The following is a 19,192-nucleotide window of genomic DNA, read 5'->3' as shown; positions in this document are numbered from 1 at the left end:
GTGATAGGAGACATAGAAATGTAGAATAAGAATTCACCCAAACGATCTGTAATTGCAGATGTTTATGACCAACTTGTGAAAAATCCCATTGACTAAGATCCCACAAGCTTCTGCAGGCAGGCAAAGAGCTTTACTGCCATTACCAGTTATTCCTAAAGTATAACTTAAATCTGCAGTTCGCAAACTGAGTTGATTAGTTTCTATCCTATCTTGATGGTTATGGAGAAAAATGTCTATTTTTTTGTCCTGTTGATAATAGTCTTTCATATATGTAAGGACTGCTAAGTGTGTATCCACTTAGTCTGCTCTTTTTCAGGCCAAACAAACATAGTTCTTTCAGCCTTTTATCATGGAGTCTGAATTTTTTGTCAATATAATTGTTCCTGTCTCTCATTTCTGAATGGCATGCTTACACCATTGGTACAGAAATATCCCAGAAAAGAAAGCTCTGGGAGTACAGTGCAAACTTATCCAAGTGTCAGGGTTTTCTGGGACTGCACAAATGTGTTAATACAGTGTATGGATTAGGCAAACCGGTAAGTCCTTGCTGGAACCGCACACATACATTTATACATTATCTGGATTAACCAAATTTATTAAGTCTCATATGAGAGACTTGTTAAGTCTCTGACAAGGGTTTTGAAAGGGCATATTAAAAATATTAATTTCTTCCTTTTCTTCAAATTTCACTATTGAACACAATTATGGCTCTCTGGCTGAACAGTTCTATACATTAATGTGTAAGGTGGTTGTCTATTTCAACCATTAAAAAAAATTCTTACACCTGCTTTGTTTTGTATTATCTCAGCGTTAACTCCATATTCATGTATATGCAGTCCAGTTCAGTGTCAGCCAAGCATCACTCAGTCCTTTGGTAGTTTTAACTTGCTTCACAGTAGATCAAAGTCTGTTTTGGAAAAAAACAGCAGTACAATTAGTGGTCTTCTGTCTGAGGACAGAGCTTCAGAACTGGATGTTTGAATGTGGTTTATTATTCAAACCTCTCTCTGGCAGCTTCCTGGAAAAACAAGTGGATGAGTAAGAGTTCAAATTGGAGCAGTCAGCCTGAAGCCCTCTTCTATTTTGCTGTCTATCCCACTTTTCCCAGCTGATTTTTTTCTGTTTGGTGCCCATCAGGCTTGTTCATGTTGGCATTTTCATTTCCCCTTTTTAGCCATTCATCCTGCATTCCTTTTCTTTGTCTCCCGATGCTTTGTGCCCTGATACTTGATAGTCTGTGGGTCTTGTGGCTTTTCTTTTTCTTGTGAACTTGTGGTCTTACAGTGTTTTGGGGAGTTTTGCCTACCGATGAAAATTTAGGAAGACCAATCAAAAACTTTTGTAAACTCTTTTCTGTATATTAGGTCAAAATAACACCACTTTTTTTACAACAGCTATAAATCCCTTAAAATTACCAACAGAAATAGTGCATCAATGTTTTAAAAAAAATCAGCTACAGTATCAGTGTCAAAAGGGCTTATCTACTGTAATAAAATAGGTTGATGTGCCTTCAGCATGCTTTATGCTCCACTTACCTTTAAGATATATATTTCCCTATATCATTCTGCTAGCATCTAGACAATCGCTGAATGAATGCAGGGGCAACCAGGTCAGCAGCACAGTAGCAAGAAACTGTGCCTTTTGTACAACTGAATCAGAGGGAAGGCAAGCAGGCAGTATAGTCTGTCAGGGCATGAAGGGCAAAAGGTTTTGTTACATTTATTTTCTTCATGTTGCCAACACCTGTTGGCCATATTGAATTCTTTTTATCATTAAACTCTGGACAACTCAAAACAGTTGTATCAGATTTCTAAGTCTTTCACATGCTGTTGATTCTACACAAGGATGAGTTTGTCCACAAAACTGTATGGCATTTTGAGATGCTGGAGGAAACCGTCCTCCATTGTACATGAGTGTAAAGTATTTTCCATAGTAAACTCATTTCTGAATGAGCCAAGGCTTGCTTATGCCACATCACAGCTCATGTGGGACTCATCATTTGCCACAGCATGTAGAACTTGGAAACTATTTGTTTCCGTGCAGCTGCTATAAAGTAACATCTTCTTAATTCTTCATTCATTTGAGGCCAAACCCCATTTTCTAAAGAGTTAGACATTGAAGAGTAGTCTTTGTTAAATGTGGGTGGTTCGGTAGTTAACTAGCTTACAATGTTTATTGGTCTACATTTTGAAGTTTGCTACGTCATTATTTTTTTCTCAGTATGGCACAGATAAGAAGTACTAAGTATAATGTATTCTTATTTAATGCACTTTCAATACGTGCACAGAAGTTACCAGAGAAAAACAGAAAATATTGTCTTTCCATCAGGCTGGCTGCTGAGAAAAAAACCCAAACTTGGCACATCAGGAACATTTTACATCCAGAAATCTCAAAGCAATTTATAAAATATTCTGGAGTTAAATCTCAAACATCCATTTCACCAACATGGAAGCTAAAATACAGAGCGATTAAATGTCTTGTCAGAGAGTAGAAATCTAAAGCAAAGCTGGAAGAGATTTAGTTTCATTCTCTTACATTAATTATTAAAATATGATGCCTGCCTTAGTTGTGGATTTTAACTATGACTCATATGAAATCCCAGAAGTTAACAGTCATGTCCAGATGATTAATGATCTGTGGTTCAAGTCTTTCAAATAGGAGCAAACAAAAAAAGTCCCTATGACTAAAGTTTTGCTGGAGGGAAGAGTGAAGTTTGTCATTTACAGTATCTAACTATTCTCTGCTGTGTTTTGTTTTCCTCACAGGTTTTCTCGCTTGGTGGTATCCCCAAACTTTTACAGCTTCTTGATGTTCAGAATGAGGACATTCAGCGGGCAGCATGTGGTGCTTTGAGAAATTTGGTGTTTGAGGACAATGACAACAAACTGGAAGTGTCAGAGCAGAAAGGGATCCCGCTCTTGCTCCGCCTACTCCGACACACAAGGGATGTAGAGACTAAAAAGCAAATAACAGGTAGTGTTTTCTGCAAGTCAAGCACTAAGTTTTAAGTAAAATAAATTAAGTAAAATAAAAATTTTCCCTGTGAAGTACCTGATTGTGTAGTGACAAAATACAAGAACATTGTCACCTATTCTAAGGTCTTCCCTTATGGTGAAATTCCAAGGTCCTTACTCAAGACAAGTCTTTAAGACAGTAAGAAGGGACTAAGAACTGCAACTTCCCCTCTTAAAAACTTCTTCAAAAATTACATGAGTCTGTTTGCAGGAAGCTTAAAGTCCTAGATATTCCAGAAAAGAAAGTGAGGCTCCAAATAGCAAATTCTGTAGAACCATTTTGGTGAGCAGTGATCAGAGCAGTCCCAGAGATGCCTGGGACCATAACTAATGCTTGCTACTTAAGCAGCAGCTCAGCCCTCACTTTTTGACACTGTGCTGCCACTGCATACTGGGACCTCCTTGTTGAAGACTGTCCCCCAGAACTGTCAGGTGTTATAGGTAGAAAGTGGTCGTCCTACTGTCCACATACCCTCCTGCCCCAAATTTCTGCTCTGAGCTTTCTCATTTCTATCTATTTACACCTGAGTCTGTCTGAGATCTGTGACAAACAGAAAACTGCCATAGCAACAACATGCTTCCTTTCTGTGTGTAGGAGAGAGAATTCCTGCAGGACGTCCATTGGCTGTAAATATCTGTGGCACCATCTGTGGAGTGACCTGTATTGTGGATTCATTCTTTGCAGGGCTTATGTTCTCATCCTTTTATTTCCAATGTCCTTGAGGAAGAACTGTTAAAAATTAGTAGGGCCCACTACAATTTTGAAGGAAGAGCCCTTTGGATCAGAAACCCCATATTATACCCCTTGTTGTACATCAGTGCAGCAGAAGGAATAGTGGGATGAAATGTCCACCGTTACTCACAAAGAAACCTGTGGATACTGCCCTGTTGGCTTTGCAGCAACCAGTTAAGAAATGTCCACTACTTCATCCCTGCCCCCCTGCTTGACCATAGTGTGCCTCTGGGAAGTCAACTGCTTGTGACCCATATTCATTCTAGTTAGCAGGCAAAGGAAGAGCAGGCTCCTATCTTATAAATAGAAGAAAACATTATGAATAAATGAATGGGGATTTATTTCAGGTGATCTTTAAAGATACGAGGAATGCAAGCTATTAAAATAACAGTGCTTGAGAAGATACAGAGAGTGTCAAGCAGCCCTGCCTTGAAGCAAAGGCATGTTGAGACCTTCTGTAATTTTGTGTTTTTTTAAGTGTTTGAAATACTGTGTTCCCTAAGCTGGAGAACAAAGCTTTGTATTGTTGGCTCTTTTGGCTCAGTTCTACAGCTCTGCAACATTAAAATGTTTTAAAGTTTTTCACATTCATTAGATGCAGAATTGGGTCACTTAGTAACAGCATAGTTTGTTGTCTTTCAGTGCAATTACACACCAGTGAGGGAAGCAGTGAAAGTGGTGGTACGGTGACCAGAAAGCTAATGGTCTTTTCTTGATAGCAATTTCATCATTTCTGACAAAAGCTTTGACTGTTTGTGCAGGATAACTTATTATGGATATCGTGAATATTACTGTCTTCCCCTTCACCAGTGTGAAAATGGATTAAGGAGCACCTTCTTTCTGCAATTACTGCTGTCATTGAACATGATTACTTACAAAACATACAAGGCACCAAGAAAATATTTAAGCAGTATGTTGTAGTTTGTGTAAAGCAAAATACTCTGATATACTTTTATTCATATTAGTTGCAAGGGATGGCTTTAAAAATTACACCAGGAGAGAAGTATTTCTTGCTTTGTTCAAGACCAAATGTGCAGTCAGGAGGAAGTGTACTGGTGAAAATGACACTAGGGCATACTTTTTGCCATCACTTGAGCGATTCTTCCAGCTCCCCAGCAAGCTGCAAGGAGCCTACACTGCAAAGGGCATCCTGGCTGACTGAATTTCTGTGAGAATATTAACTTTGCTTCCAGCCAGTTTTCCAGCCCACACTTGAAAGATAGGCACGAGTGGACTGCAGACAGGAGGTAGACAGTCACTGTTAAGCATATGCTTACTAAGGTCAGTGCTTCCAGACGATCTTGACACGTACAGTGATATCTAGGAAACACGGGAATTACTGTCCTGTTCAGACTGACTATCTACCCTGAGAAGGGCTGTAATGTAAGGGTTTTCCAAGCACAATGCAGACCTCTGAGTGCTTTTCTACCAAAACAGTTAAACCCTGCTGACCAACAGTTTCCCTGTCCAATTGATAGCTCACCTACAAGTTTTGTTTCTCCTCTTGAGTTACCTTTGGCTTCCTGCAGGACTAGTGGAATATGATAGCTGTGTCTGCAATTGCACTGCGGTGTTGTAGCGCTTCCAGGTTAATGCTGAAGTTTTGGACTTCCACCTGGTCAGCATGACAAACCCACCTATCTTTCCACATCATACTTATTGCTTCCCTACTCTGACTGTAAATTAGAGACTTCCAAACGTGTGATATGATAATTAGCTGAATGTGTTCCCTCATAAGAGATTAGTAAAATAGACTTGGTACCTAATACCACACTGAACTCTAGCTACAGACTCCTGTCCAAGGATTGAAAGTGTATGATACTCATTAATAAAGATGTCTAAGCTCAGCTTTTTTGTTTCTGTTGCTGTGTAGGAAGCATGGCACCAGAGCACTCCACCTGACAAAAACACACAAAGATAAGGAAGTTGTTGGAGAGCAGGAAGTTAAAATTCCGGGACACAGAGGTTTTCGCATCCTATACTTCATTACTTGTCAGAAATGTCATCTAATACTTGTGCACGTGAAATAAGTACACATCAGCCTTAGAAGCTTATCTTTAAGGTCACTGGCTTATTAGTATCTGCAGTGTTAATACAGCCAAATGCATGCCTAATATTAATGCCTAATATCATATCATATATTCTTAAACAATATTTTGATGGCCTGTATTTTCTTCAAGACCTAGGCTGAGGAATACAGTCTGAGCACAGTGAAAAGACTGAAAGCAATGAAAATGTAGGGAGATAAACGATGATTTCATCAAGTGCTGTGCTCTGCCTCACAGCCTGTGGATCCCAGGAGAATGCACAAAAAGCACCAAACCAGTACCCCCACAAAAGTGGCTTTGTGCTTATGACAATGGTTTGAAAGGTGCCAGGGACATGTTAACCTAATGCCCCTGTGCAGAAAATAACTGCCTGGTTTCTCTGTCCAGTTTCTGTGCTTATATATCCTCTTCTTAGGGGGAATGAGACCTCCTCAAGATTACATTGACTGAATTTTCATAAAATCATTGATACAAGTAAGTAAAAGACAAAGGCTTTGTCCTTTGACATACAAACAAACTTCTTGCAAATCTCTTAGGAAAGGAATGAGGTTACTCCTGAATAGTAGGAGAGGATGTCATTTGGAGTCAGTGCAGAAGCCAAGACAGGAATGATATTTTGTAGTAGTTGGAGAGCATGCTGAGGAACAGTAAAATGGCTGTGGTATGAAAAAACCAAAGAAGATTAGCTTTTGAAGGTCAGCCAGATGAGCCTCCAGGCTTGATCTTGTTATCATGCAGCATAAATCTAAGGAATGAAAGGAAATTTTTTACTGCAGGGAAGATTACAGCACAAACATAACTGTCATTAAAATAAATGTAAGTTTAAATGGAGACCTCACCCATTTTCCCAAATGACCATCTAAGGGAAAACTGTGCCCCTATGAATACATTATAGCATAGCTGCAAGGAGGGAGCCCGCCCCTAAAGACATTTTCTAATGTGAACAAATTCATGCACGTGCAGAATGTTACTGAGAAACTTTCAGAGCCCAGTAAGACAGTGCTTGTGGGTAAAGGTAGGATTTTTGTTGGAAAATTTACAGTGTAAGCAACATCTCAAATTCTGTTCTGACACCTCTCTTCTAGGTATCTGTCTATAATTCAAAATGCAGTTGTGCCTTTCAATATGATATTCTCCTCGTGCCCTTGCATTTGAGCCATTCTTTTCTTAATCTGCTTCCCTCACCAGTTCCTTTTGGACTGCATGTCTGATATCTTATATGCCTTATTTATCCTTCAGGAAAGTACATTCTTCCTTTTATCCTCAAACTCAGAGGCTGAAGAGCTGATCCCAGAAGAAGGAATGGGCTCCTTCTGGCTGGCCTTTGTTTTGAATTTACTGTTGCCCACAATAGATGAAATTAAATTCAAAGTGTAAGCAGATACAGAAGAAACTTTTTTTTTTTTTCTTTTTTTTTCTGTGAACTGATGGAAGGAACATACTCTGCTAGTATTTGGAGGAGGAGGCCTGTGAAACTTAGAGCAGCAAGATGGGGAAACAATTAATGCCTTTGTAGTGAAAAGCAGAAATACGTGTATTTGTCCAGAGGAAGAGTACTTTAAAAAGAATTGTCATCTATTGAAATAAAACATAAGCAAATCTGATCGGTGATACAGGTTTATAATTGAGAGTTGTTTTGGTGTTTGGAGACTGTGAGTAGATAAGGTATGTGGCATTACTCAATTATTTGTTTAGCGACAAATGTCTGGACAGTAACAGCGAGGCAGTGTTTAACAGCTTTCCCTCTTACGAGGAATTTTGCTGTCAAGTGTTAGAAAAACTTGGTAATAGACATCTCTTGTATTCCAGCAGATTTCCAAAGACCTGTAAGCTCACTCTCCGTACCTCCCATCTACACCCTTTGCATGTGATTTTTTTCTCCTGCTCAGTGGTCTTTACTTGGAAGTGTTACTAGTCCTGCCAGGTATCTAGAAAGGACAAATTCCTCCCTGGATGTGTGGAGAAAGATCACTAGTGTCAGTGGCGTTAGCTCTGTTTAGCTTGTGTCACTTTGGTAATGGAGAAGGTGGTTGCTGCAGATGGGCAAGGCACATGAAGAGCCATGGGAAATCTGTGCTTCTTAGTCAGGTGTTAGGCTCGAGAGCTGACTTCAATTACGTGGATAATTGTGCCCCTTATTTTGCCCCATTTCCATGCCCTCAGATCGGGGCTGATGAACTCTTATCACCCTTCTGCTCCTCTTCAGGGTATCAAGTGCCAGGCAGGCTCCTTCACTCATTAACATCAAGGAGTTTGAGATTAGGTCTTTCAAACCATGGGGGAGTCTTTTTGCCACTCTGATTTTATTTTGGATATTGCAGGTTTGTTGTGGAATTTGTCTTCAAATGACCAGCTGAAGCACCTGTTGATTAGAGAAGCCCTGCAGACACTGACCGAAGCTGTTCTCATCCCTTACTCGGGTTGGCCAGATCGAGATTACCCCAAGTCAAGTGTTCTACCTGACCCTGATATCTTCTACAATGCCACAGGATGCTTGAGGTGAGCACTCAGTCTACAGGTGCACAAAACAATAGTAATGACAAAACAGTCCTGCACACTTGTTTTCTTTCTTGCTTTGAACTTTGATGGCTGCAAGAGAAGACTTTGCAGACAGATCATATTTTGAAATGCCTCAAGTGTGTCAGACCAGAAGAATTACTGCTCAATACAATGAAAACAGCTTTCTTTATAAGGCTTGTGTATATTGATTTGTTGGGTGTGCTACAGACTAAATGTACTCACAACAGAAGATAGTAATCAGAGGGGTGGTTGCAGTGCATGCCTGTATTGAAGTCAAAGAAATCCTTCACTGGATAATAGTTCTTGGTATGATGTATAGTATTAGCCCCTGACAGATGATAGTAGTAAACCCAAAGCTTTTTTTAAATGGTTGTAGGAATGGTTTTACAAATGAGCATTGGAGAAAAGCTAGCAGTAACTTAAAAAACCCTAAAGTTGTATGATCTGCTGATACAAATGCAAGAGTGACACTTTCATAGGATGTACAGTTCTTTGACTTACATAAGTATCCTTTATAATTACTTTGTTAATACCTTTTTTCATAAGCAATTTCTGCTTCATTTTAATTTCTAAAATTTCTGAAGCATAAGAAGAAACTATACACTGAAGTCACATGAAAATATACCTACTCTAAAAACTTGGAACAATTATGACTCTTATACATTGCTTGAGTATGTGTCTATACTCCTGGCTCACAGAACAGATTAATGATTGCATTTTTTGAAAAGTAACAGTGCAAAACCCCGTGAAGAGTCCTAGACTAATGCAGGTAAAGCAATAAGGTTTATTTCTTTGAAATACAATTTTGTAGTTGTGCTGGAGCAAAACACAGTTATAGGCAACAATAGGGTTTTTATCATTGCATGCCTCCATTTAGAGAATTTGATTCTATGTGAACAAGAAACTAGTCTTCTATGAAGAGTAAAGAAAATTCACTATATACACATATCATTGTTTCAGGGTAGCCTCAACAGAAATTTGTTGTCATGTATGTTTTATTCAAGCAGTGGCAATGCTGAGTGGATAACTCGTTGTGGATGGTTCCTTTGTGCAGTCTCAGGTTCAGACACCCAGGAGTGTTAGCATTCCCCATAAGAACCACAAAGTTGGCAGCTTTCTCTCACAGTTTCTTCCCTTTGTACTTTACTGTTCTATAGCCCTGTAAGTGCCATTTGGGCTACCAAAAGACTAGCGTAGTTGAAGGATTAGTTCTGGTGTCATCTGGTCCATCAGTGGGATAACTGAAGTGCTTGTGTACCTGGAATTTTCTTTCAAGAGACTGAGCAAGTCATCTTCATCCACAGCAATATTAGGTATTAATAGAACCACAGTATTTTCTGCCACTTGTGCTGGGTAAACTCTGCTCACCTGCTGTAGTACCTGCTGAGTCCTACCAGCTTTACCATGGGAGCAGTCCTTTGGATAATAAGCAGAACATGCTCATCAGCGGCCAAGTCACCCTACTTTTCTCATCAGCATATAAACCACAACTAATAGTTACATTCCATAGCATCTCCAGGGTCCCTTTGGATAAATTAATAAAGTTAACCTTCAGCCATAATCAATTCTCATCTAAACAGATGACTCAGAAAGGGGACATGGCACCTGCAAGCACATAGAAGTATTTAGTCTTCAGCTGCTGCCAAATATACTTACTTTGATGTGTCATAAACTATAGCTAAACTGATTAGAAAATGACTTAACCTAAATTAGGAAAAAGCCATTTTTTTAAACGGAAGTAAACACTGTCCAACTTTCTGCACGTATTCAAGTAAATTGAGGCTAGGTTGCAGCCAAGGGGTGGATAAATAGATTTATAGTTGTACATTTACTACTGCAGTCAGCTGATAGCCTCATGAACACAGGGGCAGCTGAAGTATAAAAATCACATCTTTAATGAAAACACCTTTTAAAATAACTGTCCATGAAACTGTGGCCCTTTGTGAGTTTAAATTCATTGCACGTTAAGTAAAAACAAATATGAGTATAAAGAGGTGCATGTCTTTTGTTTACACATTCAAAAATGCATGAAAGGACATAGTTCGAAATAATGAGTAATGTATGAGTTCAAAGGTGTGGCCTGAGTTTTAAACTCTTCTTAGTAAAGTACAAGGAATTAAGTTTGAAATTTAGAGGCTTTTAAGCTGCCCAATTTTTCTTTGCACATACCTGCTTTGCTAATGTGTCCTATAGCAGAGTAGTTGTATCTATATTGTATGAATTTTTACTGTGCAAATAGCTCCATATCTTACTCATGTGGTTTCAGAGGACAAATGAATTGTTAGCTATACAAAATACTCAACAATAAAGCACCTTTTTCTGGAGGAACTCCTGTCAGCCGACTAACTACTAATTAGCTTCATCTCTAAATAATAATTAAATTTTATTTACTCTGATGGCTCAAAAGCAAATACAGAGAAACATTAACTATCCATAATAAAATGTCTCTAGCTAATGCTAGTAGTGGAAGCAGGTTGTCTTTTTTTATGTTAATTATCCAAAGCTGCATTTGTACAGAAACCAGTCTGGCTGTTAGGTGTGCTGCTCAGTGGTAGCATGACCTGTTCCTCTCCTGCATTTGGACTACAGAACCATCTCTTCCCTTTGAGCCAGCTGATGGGGGCACATCAGTTTTACTGTGTTATTACTCTTTCCAAGCTTGTTGCAGTGATTTGACGTGACTTGATATGTGACAAATAAGGCATAACAGTAGCTGCATTGTTTTTAATTAAAGTAAATCCTGAACATACCTTACACTGTACAGAAAGTCAATGAGAGAGGCTGCTCCAGAATCACGGTTAGCTCTGCAACCTTAATGAAAAGTAGCTCGGACTGGCCTTATCTAGATGCTCAAGGATACATTACCTATTTTAAAAGTATGATGTCCTTCTCATCTAAGAGCTTAAACACTGGAAATTATAATTAAAAAAAGAAGGGCTTGAAAATTCACACGTAAAGTTGATCTACAGGATTGACAACATACTTTCTAGTAGAGAATAGTTTTTTATGAGGCTTACCATATTTGTACAGACCAAAAATCCAAGATTTTTAAGATTAACCAGTTTGCATCTGTTTATTGGAAATTAACACACTTCACAAATTAGGTCATTGGAAGTATTCCTTCCTTATGTATTATTAAAAAAAGAAGCAACAACTCTGCACAAAGAAATGCTGAAGACTAAAGAAGAGCACACCACAAAGTAAAAAATACCGTGCACTGAGGGAATGATGTTACTAATGAAGTAGAGTATATATATTTGCCAGAACATAAATCTGTAATTAGTCTTCCCTTTTGTAATGCTAACATGTTTGTTGTGCATGTTGATAAAGTCTATAGCCTGCAGCTTCTATTACAGGGTAAAAATAGTACTTTGAAGTGCAATACATTATGCATAGTACAGTACTTAGTCATAGAAGAATGCCAAAACTTCTTTTCAAAAATGTACATACACCTATAGACTGAAAGGGACACCCACAGTTCAAATCTAACACTATCATCTGACATGGGCACATGTGCTGTGCCACACAGTTACCAACTAATAAATTAAAGTTTTCTTCATCCTTTTTGACAGAATATCAGGAGAAGTGAATCCACATCTAACAGATAATATTGCAGATACTAACACTGGAATGAGTGAATGACCAGAACACCCCCCATTCTGCTAACCAGAGATCTAACAAATAGATAGAAGTATTGCCGAGTCCTGAATTATGGCTGCCGGTGTCAGTGTATGCAGTCAATGATAAGGAAGTCTGATGTTAGAAGGATTTGTTAATCCCATTCTCTAGGTCTGTAGTTTGTTTTAAAGCTTTGCTTCTGACATAGTTTTGCAGAAATCACAGGTCACAAAACTTAACGTAATAAAACAAAGCAGTGTACACCACACAATTCTGCAGTAGCAGTTAGAATAAATAATGGTACTAGAATCATAGAATCATTTAGGTTGGAAAAGACCTTTGAGATCATCAAGTCCAACCATTAACGCAGGACTACCAAGTTCATCATTAAACTATGTCCCTAAGCACTGCATCTATGTGTTTTTCAAACTTCTCCATGGATGGTGATTCCACCACCTCTCTGGGCAGACTATTCCAGTGCTTCACCACCCTATCAGTGAAGAAATTTTTCCTAATATCCAAACTAAACCTCCCCTGGTACAACTTGAGGCCGTTTCCTCTTGTCCTGTCGCTTGTTACCTGGGAGAAGAGACCTAGCCCCACCTTCCTACAACCTCCTTTCAAATATGATAAAAAGCACTGTGCCCTGAACAGGCAGAGTAAGTCAAATCAAAAGACTTCACTGATTGCCTGACAGGCTGAACAAGTAGAATTGGTATATTGAACTATCTAGAGGGGTATTGCAGAATTTTGCAGACAAGTCTTGTTGTTTTTTAAAGGTAAAGTCACTTTTTCTTGGCCTGACAGTCCTACACTTAATAGTTCTCTCTCCAGTTCCAATACAAATGAGTAGAAGTCTTCAAGATACTTAGTCTCCTCCTCCATACTCCACTGTGTCTGAAAGGGTAAGATACCACCAGCATGCAGAATATATGGGTTTGAATATTATTTATATACATAAGTGGATTTCTGGCATAACTTTTCCTCTGATTAAAAGGAAGGCTTAGTAGAAGATTGTGTTATAGTTTGAAAGCTGTTAATGATCTTGTTCAGTTTTTACCTTCAAATACCAGTTCCCAAAAGTTCTGCAATGCTGAAGTCTGTCGCTGCTCCCTTTTCAGCTCTTTGTGAATTACACAGTAACCCACAAGACAGTGGAAAACTGTAGTTGGAGGAAGTAGTATCATTGCATTTCAGACCACAAGGCTGCATAAACATCAACTTCCATTTGCTCCGAAGAGAAGTGAAGCCAAAGCTCTCACCGTGTGTTGAAAAGCGTAGTGGCAGCTCAGTTTCATAATAGAAGCTTCTAAAAGAACATAAAGCAAATGACTGATGATAAAAAGTCTTTGAACCAAGGCCTCTTGCATATCATTGCCATTCCTTTAAGTTTATTTCCACCCATTCTTATCTTCTCTTGCCTCCTCTTCAGTTTATCTGCCCCCCCAATTCCTGAAAGGAATTTTGTTATTTCCAGCAAGCAGCTTGCAGCCTGGTGCCTGTAGTTACTGAGTAGATCCCAGATACCTTTCCCTCCCTGTTGCATTTTTGAACTGTGTAATGCATGAAGGGAATAGAATTCCCCAAACTACTTCAGGAAATTTTTATCACATAATTGAGTTAAATTCAAATCACCAGTTTCAGCAGAATGAGTCTGAGGAGCAAAAGCCCTCTTCTTATCAGTCATGTGGATCATTCACAGCAGTGCAAAAACCTTTTCAAACATAGTCACCAGTGTGTGACTCAGTGCTGGCGTAAAGGGAGTATCCGTTTCATTTGGTCCCATTCTGTTTCTTCCAAAATCACACCTGATTTTAATATGTTACATTTCTTTGTATTTACCTCACATCTCTGGATTAAAACAGTATTTCCCAGCAGGAAATTAGCTGATCCTCGACAAATGCCACAGGAACATGGGCAAATGGCTATTTCAGTTACAGATATATAGTTACACCATGCATCTGTGCAAGAGAGAACAGAAGCAGCAGATAAGGGATGAGATAAACAAGGCACGTGGATAGATACAATGCGTTCACATTAGCAGGTGGTATAGTTAGGGCATGTCACCAGGATTACCATATTTAAGCATGCCAGAAGTTAGAGAGTTTTAATAGTTAGATGATGCCAAAACTAAGTTCTGAGTCATGCAAAGGAGAGCATTCCTACAAGCAGCAATCTCCCTATGGCTGTGTTCTCTCCAAGCTCTATTCTCCCAACCGTTCAATACCGAAACAGGGTAGCAGAAGAGTTTTTCTATGAGAAGACTCTTGATCTTGACTCCAGTTGATTCTTTTTTCCACAGATGTATTTGTCTCAGTGTACTTCTGATGAAAATGAAGTAAAACAAACTTGCACAGCAGACCTGAAGATTTCTAGGTAGGCTTGAAGTCTCACCATGGGGGTTGCCACAAGCCACATTACTGGGCCAACCCAACCATGGCAATTGTCCAAGCACTGAGTATTTCAAGGCCTTCAGGAGCTCCACTACGATAGTCCAACTCCTGAGCTCAGAGGGAGGCGTTCCAGTTGACAGGAACCTCAAATCTTAGGAAGCCAAGATGAAGTCAGTTTTGCAATTTTCATTGTTTCAAAAAAATTATTTTTTACATTTATGTTTCTGTGACACTTCTCAGAAACATTCATTTTTTCCCAATCTAATATGATTTTTATTTCCTGGAATTTCTCAAGCTTCAATTAGCAAACAAACTTTCAACAAGGTTTTGCTTGAAATGCTCTTCTCTGCCTTCAAACCAACTCTGACCCTATTCAGAGTAAGGTGTTTACAACTGTACTTGGGTGAGCAGGAGAGCAGGAGCTCTTCCCTTCCCAGCCCCTAAAAGGTGAACAATAGAGTGGCCATATGTGTACAGACGTACACACAAACACCAACATCTCTGACTGGATGAACAGTAGAGCATAAGCTCCTTAACGAAACAGAGTTCATTAATTTATTTCCTTTGTACAACAGGACAGTGCTTCTGATTCAGGCTCTTCTCTGCCTCCTGAGCTATGAAACTCTGCCCCACCGTATTCATGCTGGATGGCAAGGCCAGGTGATGGCCTCTCCTCTCACAGCCATTCAGCATGATCATAAGTGTCAAAAGTCCAGGGATTTCTAGAATAATGTAGTGTGGCAAAACAAAATACTGTATCAGTTGAAGTGTCTTTGGTGAGGGAAATTCCACACTTATCTTTTAATAGTATTTTTAGTCTGTGTGCCTCAGAAACTATTTTTGCTATGAGCTAGAAAGGCTGTAACATGTACATTTCTGTCAGCGTAACCATAAACATATGAAAGGGTGACATGCCTCGAATGTGACATATATAAGTAAAATCAAATTCCAAAGGGATGTTTATAGTAGGCTATGCCTACTACAGAGGAATCTGAATATTGGTTCTGTGATATATAATTCCATGAGAGGATAAATGAACTCGTAAATAGGGATATTGTTAACAGCACGACCTAAACTAAAACTATAATTACAGTGCATTAGTATTTAATCCAAATATGTACTTCCTGGGGGGAAAAACCATAAGAAATGCTTTGGCAGTATATAAAATGGTACATTCATTTTACAATCATAAGCCACAGCAAAGTTTAAAGCTGCATCTTACTGGCATTGTCATTAATAAAATTTTAAAACTTTCTAATTTCCAGTGGGTAAAGTAAGCATGCAAACTAAACACCCTGAAATTATCTAAAGCAACATGTCCCTCTCTGTTTGTGATGGACGCTGAGTGGGTTATATTTAATGTTACTTCAAACAAAGAAGCTGGAATGTGATACTGCGTGCAGCCTTTTGGCCAGCAGATCTGCGGGAGTCCAAAATAATGAGGTCTAGGTTTGTAATTTCAGCATTCCATAATTAAGAGTTTGTTCAGTTATAAAAATAATTACACTCAAAAATTGCATTGTTACTTCCCGGGAAGTCAGTAGCTTAAATAGAGCCAAACTCAAGCAGCAATTGTATGTTTGGCTTTTCAAGAGTTTTCAAGTTGTACTTGGATTACCACAAAGCATGGAAAATGTTAGTGGAAAACAGGGCAAACAGTGGCTTTCTTAGAGTCTGAGGAAGCAGAAAGTGTGCAGAGCAGTGTCTGAGCTGCTGTGATAGAACAGAAGAAGGCATCTGCAGAAGGCGTCTGGCATTTTCCCCTCTGACTAAGCAGCTTCTAGTGGCTTCAGCTTTTTTCTGCTTAGATGCCAGCAGCTTCTTTGGGAAGCTGGGAATCAGCTGAGCATGGGGTATTTTTTCTTCTTCCTTGTCTCACGCTGCTGGTGAGCAATGGCAGTGGCAGCTGTGTTGCAATTCATCTGCTCAACGTTTCGCCCAGCAGTGGGGCCAGGCTGCTACTCTGACCTACCAGCTCAGCTGCACTCGTGTCCCCTCTGACCTGCTAGCACCCCTCAGAGCATTTCCATGAGCACCTGAATTGCCACATGAATTTGGCCTCATAACTGACATTGGTTATCTTTACATGTTAATGTACAAATGTAACTAAAACTCTTAGAACGTGTGTCTGTTGATGAGTCATCTTGGATCAAAAACTGGTTTAGTGTAGGTAAATGCTAAAAGATGTTTGTGTGCATGGAAAATTTTGCAGGTATCTTTCCTCTGATATTTTGACATAGCTACTGTCCTAAATATTAAAAATTTAATTAAAAATGCAATAATGGAAAAAAGATCTAGTTTGTTTGACTTTAAAAATGATTAATTCAACTTTTAGATTAAGATTTGAGTCAGGTCTTACTTTACCCATCCAAACACAACAGTTTGTTTTTCTGGAGTATTTGTTTTTGTCTGGGAATGCACTGAAATGCAAGTTTTACTTAGCAGAGGCTCAGATTATTTTACAGCTCTGAAGAAAGGAGGAAGTCAACCTTAACTTCAATATCTTTAAGATTTAGCTGGAAAAGTTTGTCGGAGGGACACAAGGAAACATCTTTGACTAAATCTCTTCTCACCAACATATTCCTTCCTACACAGAAACATGAGCTCTGCTGGCCCAGAAGGAAGGAAAAAGATGAGAGAATGCAACGGATTGATTGATTCTCTTGTGTATTATATTCAAGGAGCTATTGCAGACCATGAGCCTAATGACAAGGTATTCTTTGAGTTGAAAAGCCTTTTCCTAGGGGAAATTGCTAACAGAACTTCTGAGTTTTTTGTTGTTTAGAAACCAGTGTTCAGAAACAGTTGTAATGTAATTGCCAAACTGATTTCTGGGACTTTTAGAACTGCCACCAAAGACGAAAGTTCAGTAAGGAACTTTTTGAAGTATTATTAACCTGCAATCTAAAGGAATCACATACCATAGCATTGGGAAAACTTTTTCAGAATCACTACAGCGCACTAGAAATTTCTGTCTTTTTTAAGTGACATAAAGTCACAGCTTTCAGAGATACTGAAACACTTAGAGTCAAATGTTATGTTTTTAGTTGTCTCAGGGAGCTAGCTGGAATTAAAAAAAAAAAAAATCTGGTTACTCTCCTGTGTATTTAGTATTTAGTGCTAGATACCCCTTAGGAAATGAAGAACCTAAATCCCTTTGGGTGTCAGTGTAATTAACAAGCTTGCATCATTTAGAATGGGATTAATTTTCCTAAGTTTTTTAGAAGTTGTACTTGCTGCCTAAGCCAGTAACTACAAGGACATTACTCCAGAAGCCAGTTCCTCTTATTCTTTTCCTCCCATCACTGACTGCAGATGAACCCTGAACATTGCTTAGGCTAGATGCCCGTCTATTATCTGGGCGAAGCTGGGTGAGAAGACCAGCTGTCACTTATGAGAAGGTTAGCTGCAGGCTGTGAGGCACTTCTAGCGTGCCTGCTTTAAGTTGTGCTGTGTAGCAGTAATTACTGCACTGTTGTAGCTCTATTCAAGGATTAGTTACTTGAGCTTCTCCATCTCCCTGTATTCAATGCCATTAGCTTCAGGGAGAATCCAGCACATTACACTTGTGCCAATAGCTCCCTGCTGCATTTTGTCTCAAACCCACTCATTCCTTTTTTACTTTCGAAAATGGAGGAACTGGTAATAAAGGTATTTGCCACTAGATTCATCACTCAGAAATTGTAGACCTGACCTTAGCCATGCCCAGAAAGGCACATCTAATTTAAAAAAAAAAAAAAAAAAAAAAAAAAGTTCTACGATAGAAAAGGGCTTTTTCCTTAGGAAAGATACAAAATTTTCCTTTTACTGACACTACGGCGAGGTGTGTACGTGATCATCTTTACTCTTAAGCTCTTAAACATTCCTTGGCACACTTCTGGTCTGTGCCAAATAGCACTTGCCCAAACAATTCCCAGGCACAACTCAGGAATTATAATGTCCCAGGACCATTTCCAACAGGCATGCACCCTGCCCCGAATGCAAGCCCTGTGTGCCAGTTGGCCTCAGTGCTCAGGAACATCCCAGGGCATGTTTAATTTATCAGTGTAAATGCAGTCTTGTGGATGACTGTGGCACAAAGACTAGCTCTTCTGTAAGCCATTAGAAGCAGTTAGTTGTTGAAGATCCAAAATTGAAAGCTCTTCCCATGTCTCTACATGTCCTTTCAACTCATGCCAAAGCTTTCAAGATTTCTATTCTTTTGTTATTTTAGGCCACAGAGAACTGTGTGTGCATTCTTCACAATCTTTCCTACCAGCTAGAGATAGAGCTCCCTGAGAGCTTTGCCCAGAGCATATATATGCAAAGAAGAAATATTTCCAGCAATGATAAAACACCGGGCTGTTTTGGAACACGGAGCAGAAAAGTAAAAGAGGTAAAGCACATGCTTAGTTACATCATATTTTGTTGATCAGTTGTAGCAACTTCTGGATAATAAGGCTGTAATCTACTTACCGATCTGTTATTGATGTATCTGGTTGTGTGACACTTACTGGCCCCAAAAATGTAAATTTACTGACAGCCTTTCCTAACACCCATTATCTTGTTCAGCTACTGCTGCTGAAGATGGCATAGAAATTCACTTTTTGTTAGTTGGGGAATACTGCCACTCAGTTTCATCCCCTCTGATGGATCAAAGTGGTATCTGGACCATGTACAGAAATTGTGCAAGTGCCCTGTCTATAAGTGGGCATTCTGATGGTTTCACCAGTGAAACCAGCAAAAGGTGACTTGTCACTTCCATGACTTGCTGGGTTTGGCACCATCTCAGGACCTCTTCTTTTGATGCCATGTGGTACAGATCACAAAGATCCTGGCAACTGGGAGTTCTTGGAGGGAAAACAGGTATTAGGCCCTAGTGTCCGT

At 39.2% G+C, this 19,192-nt stretch overlaps 1 protein-coding gene across 1 annotated transcript in view; it reads left to right on the top strand.

Annotated features, from left to right (window-relative positions):
- Positions 1 to 19,192, top strand: part of PKP2 (plakophilin 2) — a 44,488-nt gene that overhangs the window by 17,396 nt on the left and 7,900 nt on the right. The window contains exons 5-8 of the mRNA XM_040596309.1: positions 2,766 to 2,973; positions 8,117 to 8,294; positions 16,922 to 17,039; positions 18,540 to 18,701. Coding sequence (XP_040452243.1) covers positions 2,766 to 2,973; positions 8,117 to 8,294; positions 16,922 to 17,039; positions 18,540 to 18,701 — 666 coding nt within the window. The remainder of the gene's footprint in view (positions 1 to 2,765; positions 2,974 to 8,116; positions 8,295 to 16,921; positions 17,040 to 18,539; positions 18,702 to 19,192) is intronic.

The sequence above is a fragment of the Falco naumanni genome, chromosome 5 (genome assembly GCF_017639655.2).
Source record: "Falco naumanni isolate bFalNau1 chromosome 5, bFalNau1.pat, whole genome shotgun sequence".
Taxonomy (NCBI): domain Eukaryota; kingdom Metazoa; phylum Chordata; class Aves; order Falconiformes; family Falconidae; genus Falco; species Falco naumanni.
This window is presented reverse-complemented; position numbering and strand designations above follow the sequence as displayed.